The 25,817-nt window shown below is 39.2% G+C and overlaps 1 protein-coding gene across 6 annotated transcripts in view; it reads left to right on the forward strand.

Annotated features, from left to right (window-relative positions):
- celf2 (cugbp, Elav-like family member 2) overlaps nt 1–25,817 on the forward strand; it is a 140,785-nt gene that overhangs the window by 98,659 nt on the left and 16,309 nt on the right. For all 6 annotated transcript variants that reach the window (XM_055153629.1, XM_055153628.1, XM_055153631.1 and 3 more), the window contains exons 5-9: nt 6,176–6,224; nt 9,993–10,127; nt 14,811–14,890; nt 21,408–21,569; nt 22,493–22,556. In XM_055153629.1, coding sequence (XP_055009604.1) covers nt 6,176–6,224; nt 9,993–10,127; nt 14,811–14,890; nt 21,408–21,569; nt 22,493–22,556 — 490 coding nt within the window. The remainder of the gene's footprint in view (nt 1–6,175; nt 6,225–9,992; nt 10,128–14,810; nt 14,891–21,407; nt 21,570–22,492; nt 22,557–25,817) is intronic.

Here is a 25,817-nt window from a genome sequence, read left to right on the forward strand (position 1 = left end):
GTAAAACCTAAATGCTATCGCAAACACTAGCAAAGGATAGCAAACATCATCAATGCTTGGATTCTATGTGTGTGTTGTTATTTAACTGAAGAAATATTAATCACACGTTTCGAATTAACTCCCCTAACCCCTTTTTCTCTCCGAGTTGGTGGCGACGCTTAAGAATATTGATTCCACAGCACGGGAGGGGAAAAGAAAAGCAGGAAAGCTAACTATGTTAAACACTTAGCGCAGTTAGCGTGGAGACAAGATGCAGCATACCTAATGCCAAATCCCTCAATCATTCCGCTCACACCCGCACGCTGGGTTAATTGTTTACCAAGCTAAATGAAGTGGGGATAATGTAGGCTAACTGTGCACTAAGCAGCACTAAGACAAGGGATATTGTAAAGGACAATTTGATTTATAGTCATTTGTTTGCCCAAAGAAAAGAGAGAGAGTCTAAGTCAAACTTCATTTGTATCAAGGTGTTTGTTGAAAGTGATGTGAGGAAGCAGGGGAAGTAGGGCTGTTTGCCATGTGTCAAGTGTGTGTGCAGACTTAATTTAATTGTCACAAGTGTAGATGGTGCACCGGGGGAATTACACTTGAACTCTTGTCTGGAAGAATAGACTTCGAAAACTCTAAACCATAGTATAGGTATGTATGCCAGGTGAATGTAATGTATGATAAAGATGACAAATAGGCTATACATGTGAGCATTGCTTTTTGAGGTTTTGTAAAGAATGTTATCAAATGTGACAAACTATGATAAAAGCATACACCAGCCACTTTGTTATTTGAAGTGTATTTGTGTGCATTGCCATCAAAGGGAAACATTTCCTTGTGTTTGGTGTCCATTTGACCAAACTTTCTCTTGGGAAACTATCACAACAGCACGCTTCAAAATAGGCTTTGTCTTTTTAACAATGTTTGTCTGCTCAGTGTGAACAGTGGGTCAGTAAAGGTTAAAAAACATTTCTAATTGTGCCCATATTCTTGTTTATTTGTCTAAATGAAAAGGTCCAGGTCAGATCTCTTGCTTTAATTGGTATATTATTGTGTGACACTGTGGTATCTTAGTGCAATTATTAACAAAACAGGCTATAACTACAGTCTGGAGCTTGTTCATCAGTTTGTGTGTCTTTGCATGTGCTTTGTGTGTATTTGTGTGTGCTTTGTTCACTAATATTGAATTTCGACTGTGAGGCCATCTGTCTGACTTTGACCCAGTAGCTCACCGTCACACCTCGAGACAGGAAGGAGGAGTCCAGACACGAGACAGCAGACAGCGTCCACACTCCCCTGTTTTTTGGCACAGGCCCTGCTCATGTGTCTTTGGCTCCTTCAAGATGCCAACTGCTGCCAAAGACAACACACAAATACACACACACATTCACACAATTCTGCATCACTCTGGCTGAGATTTTGGAAAGACAATGGTGTATAGACCTGTCACAATAAAATAAAGTGTTAAGCATGATATATTGCATCAGAAAAATATTGCTATTATATTTAAAGGTAGCTGAATGTGTAGCACTCACACGTTACAGCAAGAATGTTCTGGGTGTGATTCCCATGTCGCCCGGACCTTTCTGTGAGTCTGGATGGGTTTTGCTTATCAATCCAAAATATGCACCATAGGTAAAAATCCTCCTGCTGAGGTGGTCCTGACCAAGTCAAGCTCAAGATCATGGAGATGGGTCCCTGAGTGCTGTACAGCAGCAGCTCACTGCTTCTGACAGGTTGCCCCAGTGGCACTGGTTGAAGTATGGGTGAAAAGCAGAGAATGAATTTCCCTCACGAGGGATCAATAAAGTAACCTTACCTTACTATTTTAGGAAACTGACACAATAACAATAAAGGTTCCATAGTTCCAGCTGTCATTTATTGAACAATAAGCCGGTATGATATTTATCATGGTAATGTTAATTTTATGATTATGTTTCTACAACATAATTATAATAACAATTGCAAAGCTATGCTTAAAATATAGGCAGCAAAATAAAAGTATTCAAGTATTTCTGAGGGATTATAGCATCACAATACAGACTCTTCTCCATTGAATTAGCTGAGTTCTCTGGCTCTGGGACAAGTGGACCTTTGACCTTTTGAGCAGCGGGGCAGTCCCAGCAGACCTCGGCATGTGAGGGGAGCTGCTGGGGTATAATGTTAACCCAGGAGCAGCCGTTAACATTTGGGACGTGTAGGATTTCCTGAGCTGTGTGTACCAGGAGGGAGTGTTTAATGGGCAGTAGGTGAGGAGTGGAGCCTTAGCACATAGAGTGCCTGAATACCAGCCGGGTCGCCAGGCTGGCTTTCTTTATATGAGCTGGAGGATATGAGGAGGAGAGGAAAAGGGGCCACTGGGTGACGTTTTGTGAGCTTTGGTTTGCTCAGCGACACAGAGGGGACTAACTGTCTGCTGTACCTCTCAATGGTCTGACATAGTGCTTACAGTTGCTGAAAAACACACTTTCACTCTTGATTCTGTATTTCTAGAAATAAAAATACTTTAATATTTGGTCAGTTGGTAAAATATTTGGTGAATACTGACTCACTAGTTTTCTTACTTTAAAGAAGTTAAACTAGTTATTGGTGTAATACAGAGACATTGCATCTATACTTGAGAATACGTGTTGCACTTAAGTGCCTCTTTCTGAGGTTTCTATTTGTCTATCTGAGGCACACTGTCAACAATAATGCCAAGGAATAAAGGGTGGATGAAATGATAAATAATTAGAGCCTGTTTACCTGCTGGGCAATGAAATACATGTGTGAATAACTTGTCTAAGTATTGCTAGAAGAAATGCAGATAAATTAGGATAACCTCAAAACTGCTCCTCACCTAGGCTCCTTTTAAAGCTTCAGACAATAATGGATAGATAAAGACACAGCGGCAACTAGACTTTTTTTTCCTGGCATGCAGCTTTAATATGTAAATGAAAAGTTAATTGTTTTTTTTCAGAGGTGTGCATTTATCATGTATTTTACAGAGGAGCAGGACTTTTTTCAGTCTGCGCAGTTTGTAATATGGCGATTCATGTACTCCAAATATGATTAAAAACAAATTGTCACACTTTATTTTCAAGTGTTTGGATAACAAGCACATAATAAGCCTACTTCAGGTCGCATCCAACTTAGAAAATAATCATCAGGCATCCATCATTTACATTTTGTTTTTGTAATTGTATAGCAGCCTGCTAAAGAACACTTTATTTTCCATATTTGCCCAATAATTTGTTGATGCTTTTTTATCAAGTAGCTCCCTGTGGCTCATAAGGACCTCTTCAATTACTGGGATCGGAAAATTAATATTTCTTGGAGGAGCACAAGCAGAGCCGAAATTACTTATAGGGACAGACAGGAAAATTAAGTGGACAAGGACAATGGCAATTAAACAATGACAAAATGTGGTCCTGCAATTCTTTGTATACCATTTTTAAATGTCCTGTCATATTTACAATATTTATACATTTGACAAACATAACATTTTCAATTATTATACATTTATCACAGAGGTGATGATTTTGGCATACAGCTTGGATTGAATCATAGCAATTACAAAGTAGGTTTTGCTTTTGCCGGCCTATAGTTTATCAGTGTATCATTCAGCACACTAAAACATATTTATGTAAGTCAGTTATAAATACTTGTGTGATAGTATAACAACTTAATGGACAAAAAAGAGATTCTAATAACATTTATTTATGAAGACATCAGGGAATATAGTGCATAAACTCAATATGTTCATAAAACAGATGTCACTGTGAAATAAAGACTGAAGAGAAACGTGATCAGACTTGTGACAGATTTAATTCACCATCACAGACAAGTAAGAACAAATATGTAGCAACACTTATAAAACATAATTTAACCAAAAATATTGCATGTACTTCAAGAAGACTGGGCACAGACAGGTCAGGGGCTTGTAGGATAGTACAGTCTTGCAGCCCTGTGGCCTAAGAAAACCTTGTTTTTTGGTTGTTGTTTTTTTTGTTCAGTAATTGTCACCCATGTGTATTTAGTTGCTGTGTTCAGATACATGTGTGGGGGTAAATGCCAACACAGCATCCTCCTGCTGCACACATGGGTCTGCGCTCTGACGTTTTTTACTCTTTGTGCTTTTTACGAGGCTGAGCGCGGCGAGGACTTAGTAGTTTTGTCGGGGTCCTGCTGAGTGCATAATGAATGGCAGAATGTGGCTGTGGGCCTGCCAGGCAAAAAGAAACGCCACAGTGGAATTGTGGGATAGCAAAAGGAGAGTCTTGCTTTGTGGGTCTCGGCAGGGGCTTACTCAGATCAAACATGTCGACAGAGCCGGAGCCTGCGGGGTGGAGGGGCAGACAGACCTGAGGTGAGACGCCTCTAAAGTAGACTGGGGTTTTGTACCTGTGGAAGAAGCTGCTGTGCTGTGTGTGTGTGTGTGTGTGTGTGTGTGTGTGTGTGTGTGTGTGTGTGTGTGTGTGTGTGTGTGTGTGTGTGTGTGTGTGTGTGTGTGTGTGTGTGTGTGTGTGCGCGTGCGTGCGTGAGTGAGAGATGCTTGTGCTCTACTCACCAGCTTTTTTCTAGAGTGAGTGGCAGCGATGCTCTAAATGCTGTCAGGGCTTTTGTTTAGGTTTTATTTTGCCTTTGCTTTAGCAGGACAGCCTTTGAAATGGATTAGCAAGAAGTGACTTGATGGGACTTCCAGGTTTTGCTTTGACATGACTTTGTTTTTTGATGTGGCTGTAGCCTCACACACACCTCCATGCCCCAGCATCTGTCCTTGTGTTGGTGACACTAACAAGACACAAGCCCACAGGCTACCTATCCTTGCCTACCCTTGATTACTCCTCTTATTATTTTCTGTTTTTTGTTTTTTTTTGTTCACCGTCAGTTTTGTGCATGAATAATGCCTGATTCCAGTACCTTTTCTGTATATTTGATTCTATGGCATTTATATTTAATCATAAAGAAAATTACATATGATAATTAAAGTGAGTTAAACCATAAAGCATGCAAATGATCAGAGCAAGAACCTAAAAAAGGAAACCTTTAAAATGTATTAAGAGGAGGTCTGGGCACTGATGTGATCTAGTAGAGTGAAATGTGATGTTTTCTTGTAATTTATGTGCACTCAATGTTATGTTATTTGCGATATCATTGTGTGTAGAGCAGAGGATTACTGTTAACAGAGAAAAACAATAGGCAATTAACTACTGTCAGTATCTGGTTTAAAACTTTATTAAAATACTATACAAATTAAGAAGAAAAAAAAAACTTTTTTCAGCAGAAAAGTTTAAGAAATCAAAAATGAGAATCTACTCTCCACCATGTACTGCCCCCTTCAGGTCACTCACAGAAGTGCACCTCAGACAGAGCGTGTGTGTCTGTCTGGGACCAGTCTCAGGGAGTCTGGATGATAAGAACCAGTGCAAGAGGGAGAGGGTTGGGATAAAGGTGTGATAGAATTGGGAGATCAAAGCCTTCTGTCACAGCGTGACTGAGCCCAGGGGCATTATGGGTAAGATGGGGCACATCCACACTCACACGGACACATGCTGCCGCCTGCTATTTGACTCGGAGTGTGATTGATACTGGGTTAGATTTGGAGAATCACTGTCATTCAATGTGCAGATCAAACAGCCACATAATCTCCCATAAAGGAAAAAGAGAGCAAAAGATTTAATGGGGACAGGGGAGAAAGTTTGAGACATACACAGGTGACGTGCACTTCCTAGTTGTCAAGTGTAATTAACTTATTTTTTTTAAAAAGGTCTCCAAGAAATCATCAAAATCATGGGAATAAATAGGAAATGTTTGCCATTAGGGCTGCAACAGTCAATACTAATAATCGTATCTAGCCCCTTACTAAAAATAATCATAAGTGTCAAAATAATTGTTTGATTAATAATTATTTGTGATCAAATACATTTTGAGGAATCCACTGCAAAAAATATTTTCTGTTGCAGCGCTATTTACTATGTTGATGAGAATTTTATGCATTTATTACTCCAACATTTTCACCTCAATAAAATGCCTGAACGTAATGAAAATTTAAAACTGTATTGGTCTTATCTTCTTAATATTATTGTGTCCACATTGCAAGGTATATTGCAACTGATAAGACTTAATTTCATAGTTCATTGTGGACAGTATTTGAGTTATCCATCTTGCATATGTTCATTTTCTGCTTTCTCTTCTTCTCTTTCAGATGCACCACCCTATTCAAATGAAACCTGCAGACAGTGAGAAGTCGAATGGTAAGTACCTTCCAAACACACCTATCTCCATAGTATTTCTGAATTGGCTTGGTAATAGATGGCTACAGTATCTGTATGTATGTTTGATTGCTGCATGAGCAAAGGCACCTAGGGACCAGGCCAAGGAATTGAATGAGACTAAAAAAGCATGACTGTATGGGGGAAATGCTGAGATATATTTTTTATATATTATGAATTATTAAAGTGCTTGAGAAGAGGGTCAGAGCCAGTTGAATCGTTTGCCCTTATAGTGAACCCTGCCTGGATTCCCAGTGGCAGCTCATTTAATATAAACAGGCTGTATGTACACATGCGTATCATGGTTTAATGTATATGGGCTTACACACAAATACATTTAGTGTAGTCTCTTATTTGTGTCCCCAGGTCACTTTTACATGATAACATTATCCATTCTGCTTATACAGATATGCTAACTTAACATTAGTTTGCAAATTAAAATGTTACTTATGTAAAGAGAAAAAAAAGAGCAAAGATTACAAAAAAAAGTAAATGAACCCAAATTTCAGCCCTGTGGCTTCAGTTCCAGTGTAACGAGTGAAGTAGTATCTGCTTTCCTCACTCAACAGATTAGAATATTAATCACAATACATAAGACAACCCTCTGTTGAAATTTTTATTATTTTAATAATTCATTTTACAACATTTAAACAATAATACCACTGGTTTTGTGCTCTGTTTTTCATTGAAGCAATTTCCCTTAAATACCATTCACCAAAATGAGTTTAAAAGTTTAAAAAGTAAAATGCAGCGATGTTTTGTCGACGGCTGTAATGACTCAGATTTTTTTGTTCTTATTTATTCTTCTCCTGGACAGATAGACATTATTATAGTTTGAAAATATCTTTTTCATCTTTACTCAAATGTGCTCGAAGACTTCAAGCCAAATGCTGTTACAGTGTCCACTGTTAAAGTATAGTCATATTCACTCAGCCATGGGAGTCAGCTTTATAAAAACCAATCTTTGCCCCAGTAAAAAGCTGTGAAATACGGGTTTATAAGACCTTACTACGGAGGTAACGATGCTCGAACTTAATAAAGCAGCTTCTGCCTGCCGCGAGAATTGTGAAATATAGCGAAGACCATACGTAACATATCTATCCACTTAATGGTAATGACCTTTAATATACTCCGCATTAGAGCAGCTGTAACAATGAGGGATGGTCGCTCATAGCTTTATTAGTTTAGTCTGTAGAGCATATGAAAGACAGAGACACGAAGTGGAAGATGTACAGTTTAACTCCAAATAACTATATTGGCAAATGTCTTTTTCTTTTTAGTTGTCTTCTAATGTGCTAAAACTCAGCATGAAGTCAATTTCGCTCCATTTTTCCCAGAATGCAAAGCTGACTCCAGATCATCCCACAGCCAGCTTCATGAGTCTTATCACCCACACGCCTGCCTGCGCCGTTCCTCCTAAAAACACAAACACAGTCAATTGTAACCATATCTGCTCTTTCTCTCCTTTCCTATCAACGCTAAGTAAATTAATTACACTGCTGTTAGACTTGTGGTAATCTTCCTCTGGAGTGATGTGCACACTCACACATACACGCTATGTACAAAGGAGTTAGAGCCCCTTTCCCAAGTACACTTATCTTGGCAGTGTATCCCAGTGGTTGTGTGTGTGCTTTTTAAATACACAAACAGTTCAAACGGCAAAATAAACAAGTGTGCTATTGATTTCCCAGAGTGCAACAGACCGCTTATCTCTTTCGCCTCGCGGTGAGAACTGTCAGTTTCCTCATTAAACTTGAATTGGATTAGCATTACATTGAATGCAGTGGGAACTTATAAACGCACCATTATTGTTTGGGGTAAGGATTTCTCCGTGAGTACTTTAGAAACATGCAGTACACACATTTCTCAAGTAGAGGGTGGCCAGATTAACAAAATAAACATCCTTTTTTTTTTTCTCTTTTTTTGCATTTTTTTGGTAATGATAATCAGAGGATATTTAATCAGGAATGTGCTAAAATGTGATTGTAATTGTTCTGGTTTAGGTTCAAACCTAGCACAAATCATAAATTCACTAGATTATTCAGGTATTGATTATTATAGTAAACTGATTACTCAGGTCACATTATAATCGTAACAACAACAAAAATATTATCATGACAATTTTAGAATCCAATGTAAGTATCTTCAGATCTCCAAAAATGTTCTCCACATTGATTTCACTTAAGCATTTAGAAAGTTTGATTTCATAAAGCTGGTTTATAGAAGAAGAATAATGAAAGAAAATTAAGGATTTTAACTGCAGTTTGGCCATATTGTTTGCAGTCTACTAAACTGTGATGTTTATTCTCACAATAATCATAGCATTAAAATTCATTATTACATTGCTAGAATGGATAGTAAATGTAACCATTAAAAGGTCTTAAATATTACTTTGTGAGACTGCACTATATGCTTGTGTCACAGTTTAATTATAGAAGATAAATAAGATATTGATATTCAAATTTTGCATATCTCCAAAAAAAAAAAAAATAATATATATATATATATATATATATATATGATATAGCTCGCACCTCTCTTCTCAACGCTAATCAGAGTGCTTTCCTAGAGATTGCACTGGAGGCCGGCTGGATTTTGTCAGAGGAACACACAAACAGGGAGGACAGACGTGTGAGAGAGGACAAGCTGCACAGTCTCCCTGCACTGTGGCGTTGAAGTGATAATGAGACATTGATCACAGCTCACAGATGGCATGATGAAATACATGAGCTCTGTCTGTCTCATTCACTCCGCACCACTTGGGTTATTCTTCCACTTCTCTCTCATTTACAATTGTGTTTTTCACCCATCATCACCCATTTTCATAGGTGAAGGTTTTTACTTTTCTTTTTGTTCATGTCTCAAACGTGTTCTTCTGCCAATTATATTTTATGGCCTTCACACTAAATATGCAATGCTGCTTAGCCCTGACCTTGAGTTATTGGGGAGGACTACAATTTGAAGCATTTGAACCTTTTGCTGACACGTTTCTCCCATCGGATCTGTGAGGAAACAACTTATACCATGACATTCATCTGTGTTTCGTCTGAGTTTCATGAAGAGGCATATAAAATGTCCAAAAATGTTTCTGGATATCAAAATCTCTCCGCATCTGTGGCAGCTTTTCCATGGCTCATACTCATACGTACATCACAATCTACAGACTTTTTACTGCACTGTACCGCTTAACCTTCTAACAGTTTTACTGTATCAATTTACAGTTCAGTATACGAAAGCTTGAACAATATATTTTTGGGCTCATATGTTAGTACTTCGCAATAATGGGTATTTTTGTTGTGTCATACGATAAGATTTGAGCTGTAAAGGCTTGAATAAATACCTTTTATGGCTAATTATTGTGTCATTCTGCTTTTTATTTGTTGCATCTCAGGCCGTTTAATGATATTGTCTGTCTAAAAATTGTTTTACTGGGTTTACTGGGATTAACCTGCTTTTTCAGTGGCAGTTTCAATATTATCGCTGATTATATTTCTCTTGTAGCAATATATTATGCTTCAAAATGTGTTATCGTGACAGGCCTAAAGGCAATCGAACTACATTTTTGTTTAGCATTTGAACAGTTATATAAGGAACAATTTATTTTTCCCGTAGGGTAATTTGTCCTGTGCAATTAAGTCTTCCTTCAAAGTAATCTGACTATAAATATCTTCACTTCAACATGCAACATATTAAAAGTGGTATAAAAGGCTATAATGTATTTTACAATCCTGCTTGTTCTTGTTCCTTCAGCCGTGGAAGACAGGAAGTTGTTTATTGGAATGGTGTCAAAGAAGTGCAATGAGAACGACATTCGGGTCATGTTCTCTGCGTTCGGACAGATCGAGGAGTGCCGGATCCTCCGAGGCCCAGACGGACTGAGTAGAGGTGTGTGCCGCCCCATTATCTACTATCTGCACTTAGGCTCCTCATGTACAATATTATGTCTCTGCCTCCAGTACCTGCTGCACTACTGATTCATTACACCACATGCCCCCCATAGGTGCATGGGCATATATTTCTGATATTGTAACTCATATTGGACTTCAAAAGAACTAGCTAGCTAGCTAACTAGCTTTAGCTAGCATGCAGGCTTGCAGAGCTAGTCAAAGCTTCTTAAAGAGTAATTTTAACATGTAGATGAATCAGTGGTGCCTCTCGAGGCCGCTCTATGAACATTCTCCTTTAGCTGTCTCTATATCCTCTCTTTTTGTTGTTTTTCCTCCCTTCTCTTACTCTTGTCTTTCATCAGCCTTTCTTTCTTGTACCATTATAACTCCCATTTGCATCTTCTCTGCAGTTCAATTGTAGCTCTGCGATGCAAAACGTAAATTTCTTTAAATGAAAGTTTAAAAAGAACATGGCATTATGTTTGTGTCCTTGAAGTGATTGACAATCTCACATTATAAAACAAACCATGGCCTATAATGAATCTGATAAATAGTAAGACAGAGTGTGCGCTCTTACTCATTATCACTTCTAAGGGAAGCTTTGCTGCTGTAAATAAAAGCAAGGGTGGCCATTTTAAGAAATCAAAGAGTTTTCAATGAATTTATAAATACATAATAAACTATTTGTGCTATTTTAAAATTCTAGCTGCAAAAGACAGAGACACCTTAATATACCCATCTCTTTCTAAACCACCGCCCCATCCAATTTATTTTCTTCCATTGCTCCTGCTGCTGCCCCGCCCCTGCCCCTCCCCCTTGTGGTTTCCATGTGTGGAGGAGCTGGAGGGAAGGCTTCTGAACCCAAACTTCTGGCCCATTCTGCTCCTGCTCCTCTGGCTGTCGCATGGGCTGTCGTTGTGGATCTGTCATGTTGCTTCTTCTGTGGCTGTCACGTTATAGATGTTTATTTGTCTTTATCTAGTCTTGTTGTTGCAAATCTCCTGTCTCTCTCCCTTTCTCTCTCCAAGGTAGAAGAAAGGCTTGTGCCACACGACTGCAAACTCAAACTCCCATGCTCCTTTACTGCTTTTAAAACTGAGTTGCCCTATTTCTCCTCACACTGGCATGTCCTAGAATCCACCCTCACATCAATTTGTCCTCTTTTTCCAAGACATCCTCCCCTTCTCCCTTCTCCCAGCCCATTCTGACTTTTCTCTTTTGTCCTCATGAATATTTCAGATGTAGTGGCCAAATCTTAGCTTGTGAAGAACCACCGAGCAATAGGGAAATTTCATGTTCAGTCTTGGCGAGTAAACAAACAACGCGCAATAAGTAGGTCTTTTAGGATTTCTATAAGTCCCACAGGCTCTGAGTCCCACCTAGATGTACTGCAGACCGCTTTTAATTCACGGTATCAATCAGAAGTGCGCTCTACCATCCAGCTATTAATAAAATATGGATCGCACCACAAGTGGATGGCTGGGCCTTGGGAGCTACCCCAGTTTCATTAAAGGACTGTTTGGTTCTCCGCTGACGACAGAATGCGGCCTGTGAGGTATTTTTAGCACTCAAACCTTGTCCCATCTCGCTTGAAAAATAAGGCATTCAACAAGCTAGTTTTAAATTAACACAGAGTGTTAAACGGCTATACGTATTTATTCATTTACATATTCACTTAATCTACAGTTTGTTTAGAAGCACAATTGGTGTGTGCTTTATAAATAGTTTCTGGCTGGAAGGGTAACCCAAATGGAGGCAGACTTCATAGATGATCTAGTTCTGGGGGGAGCAGGACAACCTTGTGAAGCAGTCAGTTAAATGACAGATTGTCGCAAAGCTAAAAAAGGCAGTACTTTCAATCAGATGAAAGAGTGACCTATTTCAGAGAAAGACTATAAAAGGAGCAAGCATCCCAGCCCAAATGTTTAGGACTAGGTCAACGTCACTGATCTAGATGGAAGAATTCAACAACTCACACCAGAAATATACTCCACATAACCAATTTATACCCCAACATCACGACTAAAATAAACTGCACAATTTACAATATTTGATTGAAGATTTAAATATTTAAAATAACAACAATAAAGATATATATTTTGGTATATTTCTCTCTGCATGCTTGCCGTTCATATTGCCAGGCAGACTCTAACCTCAGATTGCCTTTCTGAAGCTAGCGTTTTTCCAGCCAAACCTGAACACGCTGCATGTGTCTGTGAGCATTTGTCTAATCGGTTCAGGCCTGGCTGCTCTAACGTAGCTTGGTGAGTTTGTTAGCATATTATTAGCCCAGGGGGTTGTTGAAGCACTCCTCGCATTATCTCTTCTAATCACTCCCTCAACAGCCGTGCAATCTTACATCACGCCCAAACAACAACCCATAACACGCCATAAAAACTACCTCCACCATCTTGATTGGTTCAAATCATTGTCAAAGGAGGGCAACCAATCCGACTAGTGCGTGTCTATTCTTCTTCCGTCCGACTTAATTTTATTTTTTATCTGATTTCCATTTTCCCTAGCCCCTGTAGATATTTGTCTCCACCCAGCCCCCCTTCGGCTGCCATTTTTTCTCAAGCAGAAAAAAGAGGGCACCCAATCAGTCGCACAATACCAGCCCAAAACCCATTCAAATTGCTCTCATGCAAATTGCAAACTGATTTACAATGTTGCATTATTGAAAATTTGAATTCAGGTGTAACTAATTCTGCCAGTGTGATGGAGCAAAGGGACATTCTTTTGAGGAAGGCATAATCCCAATATCCCGGCAGCTAAGACTGATTGTGTTATACTTAGGCATGGGACGATATTGAATTTTTTAGTAACAGTTATCATGGCAAAAATATTTGAGATTAACAATTAACAATAATATCACAATAACTAAAAATAATCAGAAATATATATATAAATAATCATAGAACAATTACAATTTAAATATCAGTCTTGAGAACATCATGCATAAGGGGGGCTATCTTTTTTCCCTGTAGAATCTGGTGAGATAAAGCCAATTACTTTTGTTGGTGAATATGATAATTATACAAATTTTACCAGAAATATCTATGGTCTACCCTTATTATTGGTACTTTGCAGCTGAGGCCGTCAAGATTCCCTGGGGCTGTAATGCTAAAGGCACTACGCTGTCAGAAGCTCTATTAGAGTTTAATTTGAGTTTTATTTTAACTCAGTCTGACCAGGAAGAGCTGACTGAAATTACAACAGGTGAAATTATTTGTGCTGTTAAACAAGTCTCTCACACATTTACAATTACAGTTACAAGACATCTAAATGTGACCATGAACTAGGGCTGGGCGATATGGATCAAAAAATATATCTCGATATATTTTGCTATATCTCGATATACGATATACATCTCGATATATGTTCAAGAAAAAATAAACCCCTAAAACTATAAACTGCAAAAACAAATCTGCCAAATTCCACAAGGTCCTTTTTTTAAATTGAAGTGTAAGAGGTCGACAGTTTAACATTTAAGAACATTTAAGATTACAAAAAAACCTAATTACATAAATAATAATTTAACTGTAAAATAAAAGAAATAATACATATTTTCTTCTTTTCATTCATAAATAAAACAACTCAACACAAGTTCATCTTTGCATTAACTGTTATCAACACCATAATCATAACCATGAGCTCATTTAGCAGAAGAAGCTCAGGATGTTCCTTATTTCAATAGATCCATGTTTCTATCCAGCAGTAAGGAGCTCTGAGGTTTAATCTCACAATCCACTGCAGATCAAACCCAACGATTCCAAACACTATTGTACAAGTGACACTGCAGCAGATTATTAATTTAAATATTCTGCATAAATAAACTTTACATTGCTAAACTTTACAATATATAAAGCATAACGACTCTAGAGCCACATCAGCCCGTTAATAATGTGTTTAATGCAGTTTTGCGCACGTGCGTTTACATTTTACAGAAACGAAATTTAAGCGCATGGCTCATTTGCATAAACAGCGCACTTCTCACGCAGCTCAGCTCGTTTAGCTTCTTTCGGGCTAAAGGACGCGACTCGTTGGAATATGAGGATGTGCTGCTGATGTTCTTGTCTGTAAATGGTGGAAAAGGTTCGATATATTTAAAATATCGATAAATCGCCCACCCCTACCATGAACAGTCACATTGATTACAGGCTCCTGAAAATTGTTGCTTAAATCCATTTCCAAGCCATTATTTTTCTGTTTTCAGACAATCTTAAAACTCTTTTGATAGTGTTTGCTAATGTGTGCATTTTGTCACCGTGGTAACTACTAAACATTCCACAAAGAGACACATGTAGAACACTACCAGAGTGACAGGTCTCTCCGAAGTATCAATTGTGTTAACGATATTATTGTTTATTGTCCCATCCCTAGTAATACTGTATGTCCTGTGATGACTGTTAACGGGTGGGCAAGGTTCAACTTCCTGAAATGGGATTGTGGTTGTCATGACACTGTGTTGTTTCTACAACAACTGACAATGCTGTTGTCCTGTATCAATCTGTTTGGGGTTGTTTTGTTGTACTTGTTGTTTTAGTTTTATTTATAACAAAGATGTGTCCAACCCTTTTGTCTTGTTTTTGTTCTTTCTCGTCTCCCCCTCCTCCTTCCCCCACCCCTCTGCCTTCCCCCTCTCTTCTCCACTGTCCCTCCATACCCCTCCCTATTACAGGATGTGCGTTTGTCACGTTTTCAACACGAGCTATGGCACAGAATGCAATCAAAGCCATGCACCAGTCCCAGACTATGGAGGTACAGTATACTTGTCCTTCAAATCTCGTGTTTGCCATCTCTCCTTTTATTCCATGTGTCTACTTTCTTCTAAGGAACATCCTTGCACAATTTAATAACTTCATTAAATAAAAAAAAAACAAAAAAAAAAACACTTGCGTCAATACATTGCCACAATCATCACAGTTAAAAAAATATCCACTGCAACAACTGTAACCTCAAAGACTTGCAACTAAGTGAGAGAAATAATGAGCTGATCTTGCCTTACTCTCTCTCTGTGTCAAGTGGCACCAGATCACCAGACAGCCTTCGAGTGTGTATCCTGTTTTTTCTTTCATTTTTTCATTAACTGTTTCTTCAATAACTAGCTGACAATATAATTCTGGTCAGATATTTGTGAAAGAAATGCTATTAATAGTAGGTAGTTCATCTGACTCAACCAAATAGGTTCTCAACTTGCCAACTTTGGAGCATTACTGTTGCCAGAGTAGGTAAAAGATTTGACTTGAGAAAAGAACAGATTATGTTGCTTTGTTGAACGTCTCCCACTCTTTCTTCTATGCTTATACTGCCCGGACTATCATTTCTTATAGGATAAAGTTTGTCAAACTTCCCTAAAAACTGTGACAGGAGAGGAGTACCTTTGACACTAGAGGCTGGAACGGGCAGGTGGTGTTACAGACCTCATCAGAGCTACAGCGACCCTGGCACTGTGGTAATGGGGAAGCAGCTCAGGCTTCTTTGTGCACGGCACGTTTTGGGGCACTCTTGTCAATATTGGTGGGCTCTTGACAGGCCGGGGTGACAGGCCTGTGATTGAGAAAGAGAATTACACGCTGTACAACAAATGCCAGTCTGAAGAGTTATGTGAGAGACAAAAACATGGTAATAGCAGGCTGTGTTAAGGGAAGAAGACAAGTGGTGTTCACCTTGCAGCCCTCTCATTAGAGATGATCATGATAATCAGGGACACTATTGATGCGCTCTGGCATGTGGAGAACAGAAGCCCCTCCCACAATGTGCTGCGTGTGTGTGTGTGTGTGTCTGTGCATATATAGGCTTATTCCTTTGTGTATGATAGTCCAGTTACATCATTCTGGCTTTTATTTCAGAACCATTTAAGAACCAGTGGACTATTTATTACATATTTTTAAATTATTTTTATTTCATATTAGGCCTACAACAAGAATATATTTTAATTATTTTATTGTTAGAATCACCTTTATTGGGCAAGTAATGAGTAAGTGGACTTGTTGACACAATGCCAAAGCAAACAAATGGACCTAATTAAAATGAAGTTTACTTTTGCAATGTGCATATGATTCAGAATATCAAAGTATTAAACCCATAATGTCATAAAAAGTCATAATTTTGAAAGCCATAGACACGCACACGCAGACAAAACTTAAACCTCAGCCACTCAGAGCAAATCAGATCACATAGAGAGTCTCTGTTTACATCCCCTCTGTTAATACCAAGGAATAGTAGATTACTTTGACCAGGCAGTAGGAGCAGAAGCATCAGCGTGTCTCCCCTGACTGGAGGAAGTGACACTCTCCCCCGACAGAGTTAGTATTATGCTAGAATTATCCTCGCTCTGAGCACTGTTCTGCCACAATGGGCTTGGTAAACACTAGCAGTGCTCCTCGCTTTTATCCTGCATTTAGAAAAAAAAAAGACTTAAACCATAACACAGCAATATTGCACCGGACAATGGCAAAATACCTTCATTTCCATTTGAAAACAAGCTGTTTCTAGCCCCGGGCAGACCTAAATTGCCGCATCCGTTTGTTAATGTTCCTCAGTTTTGCAATTTAAAAGTAATTACTTCAGGTCCGAAAGAGGGAATGAGGTCTGGTAAATAGAGTTTGGTTATTGTCTTGGCTCTATTGCACCCCACTGTCTCAGATAAAACAAGATTGCGGTTGTGCGTATGCGTGGTGTGTGTGTTGGATGGCAGCACGTCCGCACCGCATGTCAGGAGGGAGAAAAGGAGGCAGACCCCGCGCTCTATTCACTGATGGCCCTGTCACTGTCATATCCATTCTCATTACGCTGTGACATTCAGGTACACACGCCACACGCTGGACGCAAAAACACACATGCTCCCCTGAATGTCACACCATAATGAAAGTGGATATCAACGCGACAGGTAATTCACGGTGAAGCCTCTAAAGACACAGCCCAAAGCGAATGGGTTGGTTTGGTTATGTTGTATTGGGTTTTATTTGTGCTGATATGTGCTGAGTATTATTCACTGTGTCTAAAGACTCATTTAGCGCCCCTTGCTTCTCACCTGACGCTGAAGCACATTAGCAAGGCACCATGAACGCACCACGGCCTCAAGTGTGCCACTGGAGCAGAAGAATAAGTGGAGCGTGAGATGGTATAATATCAAACAAGCTCATGTCAGCTGGAGATTAATCATAAAGTTTTCAAAAAGGGAGTATACAATATAAATGTAAACATATATATTCTAATACAACTGTACAGGAGCAAGCTTATTGTTAGTGCACTTGTTCTATTGATTTGAATTATTTTGTTGAAGAAATCATCTACAGCTTATTATTGTTGTATTTCTTTACTTGTGCAGTGAATAGATACTGATAGCGATTAGTGATAACACATGTAATAAAGTGTAGTAGAACAGATTTTGTCATTTTTCTTGATGCAAAGGATACATATCTTGCATGCATCATATTTTACATGAAAAGGTTATGTGGCCTATAGCAGCAGTAGTGTTAATACATTAGTACTTTTTATTGTGTAACATGGTCAGTCTGTTGTGCTGAGTATTTGATTTAAATTTTTCTGTAGTTCTATTATAAATAATTTGGATGAGTATGCATACTTCTAAGAATTTTTATGTATACAGTATATTTGCTTGAGCATTCTTTTGAGTTTGTCTCCCTCCTATGAATAGTAAGTGCTTATGAATGTGCAGAAGCGAGTTAAAAGTCAGTGTTGGGGAAGTAAATCAAATCCTTTGTGTAACTGTCTGTTCCCAATTGATTTGGCATACAGATCTGTAATAAAAACATTTCATGCATTTAACTACTGTGCCATTCAGCATCCAATTAGTGCTGGGAGATGACACACATTGACATTTAAAGCTATGCAAGCGCTAAGCAAGTGAGATAACAGGGTCACAGAGCAGAAACTCTCCTGAAAGCTACGGGAGATTGATTTTCAAGGTATAAGTTTGTGTGTGTGCTAGCATTTGTGTGTGAGGCTTTTTAGTGAAGGAACTGATGTGTAATGTTCCCTTCACGGTTGTCTCTGAGAGTTGTGTTTCAGCTCTGCATTTGTGCGTTTTCACTCAGTCAACTCTTGGTTGAGTGAGTCGGAAGAACCAAAAGTTTTTAACATCTTTTTGATGGTGATTCATGCAGAGGTGCACTTTCCGTCAGCGTACACATTACCCATGCCATAATTACCTGTACTGTAATTATTAAAGGTGCTAATTACGATGCTATATCATCTAGAAACTACATGTCACCTGTCTGCTGCCGTATTTGTCAGTCAGTGTAAGGGCCATGGCAGGACATCACTGATTCATGACTTCGAAATAACATGCAACTGATAGGTACTTCACCTATCAGTTGCATGTTATTTCGAAGACGACATACTGTGCTTTTGTCCTCTATATAGGTATAATCTATCACATCCAACATTGTATATTTTGGACATTTTAATCTGCAATATTGATCAACATGGCCTACTGAAAGAATAAAAATTTAAGCCAAAATGGCTATGCATGCTGCTACATCTTTCATGTATGTGGGGGTCGATGAAAATTATAATTTTTGGAGCCATGACATCTTGAATACAAGAGAATAAACATGCATGAATCTCCGTAAATACAAGAGAGGGTACTTGAGGGTAAATGAAAAAAGGAAACCATAGCTCTGGCATTGAACAGTGAGCACTGCATTAATCACAGCCCGAGATTTAGCAGAGGAAGAATCAGCAGGAATGTGTCTTCTTGATAGGTACAGGTGAGGCAAATGCTTGGTAATTCCCACAGAAAATATTATGATAAGCAAAAATATTAAAAGTACTTTAGTCAAGTATAATTTTTGTGACAGGCTCCAAAATGTACAATATAATGTCTGCATTAAAGTGTCCTATGATCTGCTATTTAGTTTGACATCACCCTTCACCTGGTGAATGCATAATACTGTTTGTTTGCTAGAAAACTGCTTTCATGAATCCATTTAAAATGTGCATGGAAAGGACTGTATGAAAACAAATCTGTAACACATTCCTGCCAAATCATTACACTGGCCTATCTTGTCTCTAAAGAGGGACAAATTCAAAACAAATCAGATGCTTTTCTAATTTACTTTTACACAACATGAGGTGTAATTTCACCCACTGGCAGGGTTTTTCAGAGCTCCCGGCAGCGGCAAATACCTCTAAACATTAGCAAGCCTGTCAAATTATTTTAACAGGACAAAATAGACCTCAGTGTGGTGAAACATGATGAGAGCCATGAGATAATTGCTCACAGCGAACTGGCTGTAGTTAATATGACTAAATCTCATTGCACTTCCATCTTTGTAAAATTAGTAATGACTTAAATGTGGCCTGCACAGAAAGACTTAAACTGTTAATCTTTTCAGTAAATGTATCATTGTGTGGCTACTGGTGAATGGATTTATTATTATCATTATTTATGTAGAAATTATGATAGAAAAACATGCAACACAACATTATGACACTCTGGCTATTTGGTTTAATGTGTGTGTGTGTTTTTTTTTCGTGATATATTCTGACAAATGGTGAAATATACACTATTCCATGATGAGACCATTGGCCCTGATAAAGGTTTTATGTTTCAAGACTTTTTCCCAGAGAGACCCAGCTACAGAGGCCTGTAGCTGGAAACCTTCCGCCACAGTCCAGGGGAAGGCTTTTCATTCTGGGACACGCTTCCTCCGACTTGGTGCATGTCAGCAGGAGCAATGAGATATTTAGCAGAGAAGGACTGGGAGCTGGTGTCTCAAGGGGAATCGAGTGCAGACGCAAGGTCCTGGACTGACACTCTGCCTCCAAATGCAATTCTTCCATGGTCTCTTCTGCTTTATCTGTCAGCAGTCCGAAGAAAGAGAGGGAGGGACAGTGAGTGTGGGAGGAGGCAGAGTTAATATGGTAGAGCTTGTCTCAGAGAGGAGACAAGCTCATCTAAACCCATCCTCACTGCGCACAAGTGTTCTGTGGCTGTTAAGTGATAGGTACATTAAAAATTAAAACATAAAGCACTTGGGGTGATCAGTGCTATTATGATTTTCATCCATAGTTATATCAAATGATTAACTAAATAGTAACAATATGAAACCTAAATTGTATTTTGTTGAGGCTTAGCAATTAGATAACCAGTGTGCTTGTGACAAACTTGAGCAAACTTTTGCACTTGACATTTTGAATGTCTAATGAATGATGGGTGATTCAAGAAAATCATAATTGTTCTTTCAGTTAAAAGCAAATTAATCAACAGTTTTCATCAAATTGACTTGAAAACAGATGAAAGCAGTCGCTCAGGTTTGAGCTCTGACATGGTGCATGCTGGGAAGTGTGCTAAATGGCTCTGATTGAATTCACTTAATTCAAAATGACTGGTAGTTCTGACAGTAGAGCTCAGGTGCCCTATGCTCCTCATAGATGATGCCTTTCTCCTATTCACCTCTAACTACAGTACCTGTGCAGCTTAGTGCAGTTATCCATTCCCACTTCGCTGTTGCCTGGTGTGTTTCAAACTAAATGTTTCATTCAAAAGCTTTTATTCCATGGTGGCAGATCGCCTTTGTTTCAGACGGATTTGCCTCTGGTTAGGCTTTGATTGTGGAGTGTGAGTAATGGTGTGGTGTGACAGACTGAGAAGCTGCCACACAGACACTGTCTCAGGCCCCATTGTTCTTCATGTCGTCTTTCATGTTACAGTTGTTGTGTTGGATGTCCAATATGCCTGCAGCAGACTTACCATACTCATAAATACACTTACAAGCACACAGTCTATTCACCCAGGTGAGGCTTGAAATAGACACAATTATTCACACTTCTTGTGATAGTCTGTATCTCTACATCTTGCTCTCTCGACCTTTCCTTGGGTCATCCCAAATGCTCTCTTCCTTTACCACACTCAGCTCACACACACAGAAAGTATCTGTTCTGATGAGATGATGAAATAGTTGGTGAACTCAGGAAATCTGTTTCAGTTGAAACCATTCTGGACTGAGAGATAACTAAGCCCTTGTGGGGTAGAGAAGAAAGCCCTTCGGCTTTAGACTGGTGCTTCCTGTGAGAGTCCCAGTGTCACTGCCACATGTGTGTGAGGCAAGGCACTTTTAATTTAGAATACTATTTTCTCCTCCAAATCTCCCTCAAGTAATGTTTGCAAGTTTCAAAAAAGGCAACACGTCTTCTACAGTTTTACAGATTTCTGTCATCTCATTCATAACTGTATTTTGCTAAGCTGTAAATGTAATTTTCCAATGTACTCCTAGTTTCATTAACATTTGGTTGTGGCCCCTCACAGGGCTGCTCATCTCCCATAGTGGTGAAGTTTGCAGACACACAGAAGGACAAGGAGCAACGGCGTCTGCAGCAGCAGCTGGCACAGCAGATGCAGCAGCTCAACAGTGCCACCACCTGGGGCAGTCTTACAGGCCTGGGGGGCCTCACTCCACAGTACCTGGCTGTAAGAGGAGTACACCCACCAACAAGCACCACATCAGCTCATCTTACAGCAGTACAACCCCACACCAAGGAGTTAGAGTGTGCTACAATAATTGTAGCTTCAATTATATTTCATTTATTCATCTATTTTTCAGCATCTTATCACTGAAGGTTTTAAGTCAAACTTGTAAAAAACATGTCCGAAGTGCAAATGCTGCTCTCACTCTAATGGTAATGCACTGTGATTTGTCAGACCTTTTAATCACCTCTCTCATTTATTCTCTAACTAAAGAAATAAGGGCTATTCTTGGGAGTAAAATGATCCATGCAGTAATGACAAGATGTTAATTTGCGGTTAATTTTAGTCTTTGAAGAGCCCATATTTGACAGCGTCAGTATTTCACTTTTGTTGTGGAATCTAATTAGTGGGCTAGATTAGAGCTTTCATGCTCAACTTGTCTTGGAGAATCATGACAGAATACAAACAGTGCTCGCTTAGAGGAGAGATCAGCCTGTATTAGCAGCTCATTTACTCATAGAGCGCTGATGCAAAAAGCGCATTGCTAAATTGCTCATTACAATGTTAGCTTCTGTGCATAGCCTTGTACAAACATGCATTCAGTGCTGAGTATCCACCTATGTCTCTCTCTCTCTCTCTCTCCTCTATCCCTCTCTCTCTCTCTCTCTCTCTCTCCTCTCTCTCTCTCTCTCTCTCTCTCTCTCCTCTCTCTCTCTCTCTCTCTCCTCTCTCTCCCTCTCTCTCTCTCTCTCTCTCTCTCTCTCCTCTCTCTCTCTCTCTCTCTCTCTCTCTCTCTCTCTCTCTCTCTCTCTCTCTCTCTCTCTCTCTCTCTCTCTCTCTCTCTCTCCCTCTATCCTCTCTCTCTCTCTCCCTCTCTCTCACTCTCTCTCTCTCTCTCTCTCTCTCTCTCTCTGCCTGGTGCACAGTTGCTTCAGCAGGCCACATCTTCTGGAAACCTTGGAGCCTTCAGTGGGATCCAGCAGATGGCCGGTGAGTCCAGATCACTAATAAACTCTTCTTCTCCCTCCTCTTCCACAGGCACAGTCTTTGTGTTCTTCTTTTTTTCTTCAGACTTCTAAAAGCGGACCAAAGAGCATAACAGATGAACTTGCATGCTGGAGTAAAGAGAGATCTTTGCCCTGCAGATTTATTAAGTGTTGCTAAGATTTGTCTTGATCTTTTAATGAGGCCAGACACCAGTTGTGCCCTGGGCGTGCAACAGTAGCTAGCACCAGGCTTTTGTCAGGGATGGATGAGGCCCACAAAGAAAAAGGACTGGAGAAAATGGCTTCAGTTGTTTCTTCAAAGAAGCACTCCCACTGCAGGATGGCACCCCCTACTGCCCTATTTATGTAAAGGTGTTGGGATGCTTTTATTTATTAATTTGTTTATTTATTTATTTTTTAATAGTTCACAAAATTAACAGTTCACACAGTTCAAAAAAGAAAAAGCGATAACAACTGTGTAATTCTGAACAGTTCAAGTCGAGAACAAGTATGTAAGGGATGAAGGATGTGTCAGTGTCAGAAGTCACAGCATTTTAATCCAGTGCTCCATTAATTCAAGCCTTGAGCAAACTAAGCACACTCATTTTAAATGCTCAACAAGATAACCATTTTTATTTAAGAAGTATCTTTTTAGGATTGCACTTTGAAAGATGGAAGCCATTCTTTCTTATATATAGCCTTGAAAATGTGAAGATTCTAATACCACAACACTGCCAAAGTCATTCATGTTATTTGAATGACAACAAAAGATTTGATAAGTCTGGCTTTGGCTTCAAGTTGAAGATGTTTGCCCTCTCAGGAGGTTCTTCATAAAATTGGACTATGCACGAAATCTAGAAAGCCATTTGTTCACAATTGTTTGAATATTCTGTATGTTGTAATATGTTTAGACATTTAAGTTAACATGAAAGTTGTGATACAATTTTTATTTATTTTTTTTTTCCAATTTGTCAGTTGTCAGCTTTGTGTCTAAGATAGTGAAAGGAAGATAAGTCAAGCTATGGCTATATTTAAATACGACTGCACTTTTGATTTATTGGGAATCATACATAGAAAAAGTACTAAGCCATGATATACTTTTTATTGTTTCTTGTTAGTTTGATTTTCTCTATAACTATGGTTTAGATTTATGAGTGTGTGCCTTTGTTGCCACATTCACTGTTTATTTTAAGCTCTTTTTCGCAGTCACTCCTACACCTCCCTGTAATGTCGCACCCTTCCTTTATCTCATCTTTTCCTTGATGTCTCTTGCTGTTTTTCTCACTCTGTTCTCTCCTATGCTCCACAAGCTCCTAATTGTTCAGGCAGGCGATGCTAGAAAAACTGCCTGGCAACAAAAGCAAATCTTATTGGGAGTTTTTGGTCATACGAGGTATTCTCTCTCTCTCTCTCTCTCTCTCTCTCTCTCTCTCTCTCTCTCTCTCTCTCTCTCTCTCTCTCTCTCTCTCTCTCTCTCTCTCTCTCTCTCTCTCTCTCTCTCTCTCTCTCTCTCTCTCTCTCTCTCTCTCTCTCTCTCTCTCTCTCTCTCTCTCTCTCTCTCTCTCTCTCTCTCTCTCTCTCTCTCTTCCTCTCTCTCTCTCTCCTTTTGTGCCCAGTCTTAGCTCCAAAGTACACATTTCTCCCTTTGCAGTGGCGTGAATAAATGAGCTGTGATTTGGACGCGGGGGCGAGTAGCACTGTCTGAAGCTGGAGATCTGTTGGTCCTCCATCTGTGAATGGAGAGAGAGGGAAAGAGGGAGATGGGAAGCTAGTATGAGCGTGCATTAGTGATTGGCAGAAGATGGGAGACAGCTGAATGACATCTGGTCCCAGTCTTTAACACCACGAGCTGTAGCGCTGAGAGCCTTCAATTACACCAATGAGCATTCAATTAGATGCAGCCAACCCAGATCTGCCATACTGTCCACAGTCACACACACACATCTATTCCAACACATATGTACACTCATGCACTCCCGGACCATCTGATGTTCCCATTGTCTCAAACAGGCGCCCTTCTTCTCTTCAGTCCAGTTATTTTTATCTTCTGTTCGTCTTTCGAACCGTCTCAGAAATTGTCCTAAGACAGATAGTCTTTGACAATGAAATGAATGATTGGACCAGAGTGCTTTAAGGAAAAAGAAAGAAAGAAAGAAAGAAAGCTGCTAGACACGTCTTCAGAGAACAGAGGAAGTGGGACAGATGAACAGAAGATTGATAGTCTTTTAATGGTCATTCTGGGAGACATGTTAAATTTAATAATAATGAAGGAGAATTAAGAATCACTGGTCTAAATATGTGCAGAGGATAAGTACAGACTTCTAAGACCTATTAATGCACATAAATCAATACTTATGGTTTACATAGCAACAATCATACTGTGCTTCATAAATGTTGTATTTATAATTTAATAGTAATATTTTTAAAATAGGCATGGGGTCAGAACCCAAATGCATGCAAATAATCAATAATCAGTAGGGGTGGGACAATAAAGGACACAATACTGGGTTCATAAGATGACACAAGATTTAGACATAAATTAATACATATAGCCTACATTTAAAATTATTTTATTATTCTTTTGTTTATTGCACTTTTCACATCAGAAAATTTCATATGCATTATTTTAAGTAAAAACATTGGTTCCATGGCAAATTATTATTGCTGCAGTGCCAGTAGCACTTTTAAGCTCTCGTGGCACAGTGGTGAAGTGCCCAAAACTATACTTACAGACCTCATGGGTAAACGTCAATCCCAGAATAATTTTATTAATGTAATACTATTGGTATGTACTTTGAGTTACTGAAAGTAGCATATTTACTTGGTCATTAGTATGATACAGAATTGATCTAAACAGTGATTTGGGTCCACATCAGTGATGGGCCGTCAGGGCCTGCAAGGCCTTCTCTGCTGGCCTATAAAAATATCTGAATCACAGACTGATGTTAATTATATTATTAAATAGTTCCAAGTGGTCTGTCCGCTTCCTTTCAGAGCTTTTCCGATGGTTGTGTTGCTTCCAGACATGTGTTTTCATATTAAAGTATCTTGACCAATCACATTTCAGTCATCATTTGTTGCCAGGCAGGGTCAAAATCAAAGAAGTGTGCCTGAGGCCTTCACGATCCGTTCTGCAGGCCCTCAAACACAAAATAAATGTCTATGAAACTGTTGCTTCAACCAGTCAGATTTTGAGTTGGTGTCACCGGGGCCTTCTAGCAGGCGTACAGCAACGTCTCGATATTCAGACCCATTGATTGGACAG

This window comes from Boleophthalmus pectinirostris, unplaced genomic scaffold (assembly GCF_026225935.1).
Source record: "Boleophthalmus pectinirostris isolate CB_2022bp ecotype Guang Dong unplaced genomic scaffold, ASM2622593v1 HiC_scaffold_18, whole genome shotgun sequence".
Classification (NCBI taxonomy): Eukaryota; Metazoa; Chordata; class Actinopteri; order Gobiiformes; family Gobiidae; genus Boleophthalmus; species Boleophthalmus pectinirostris.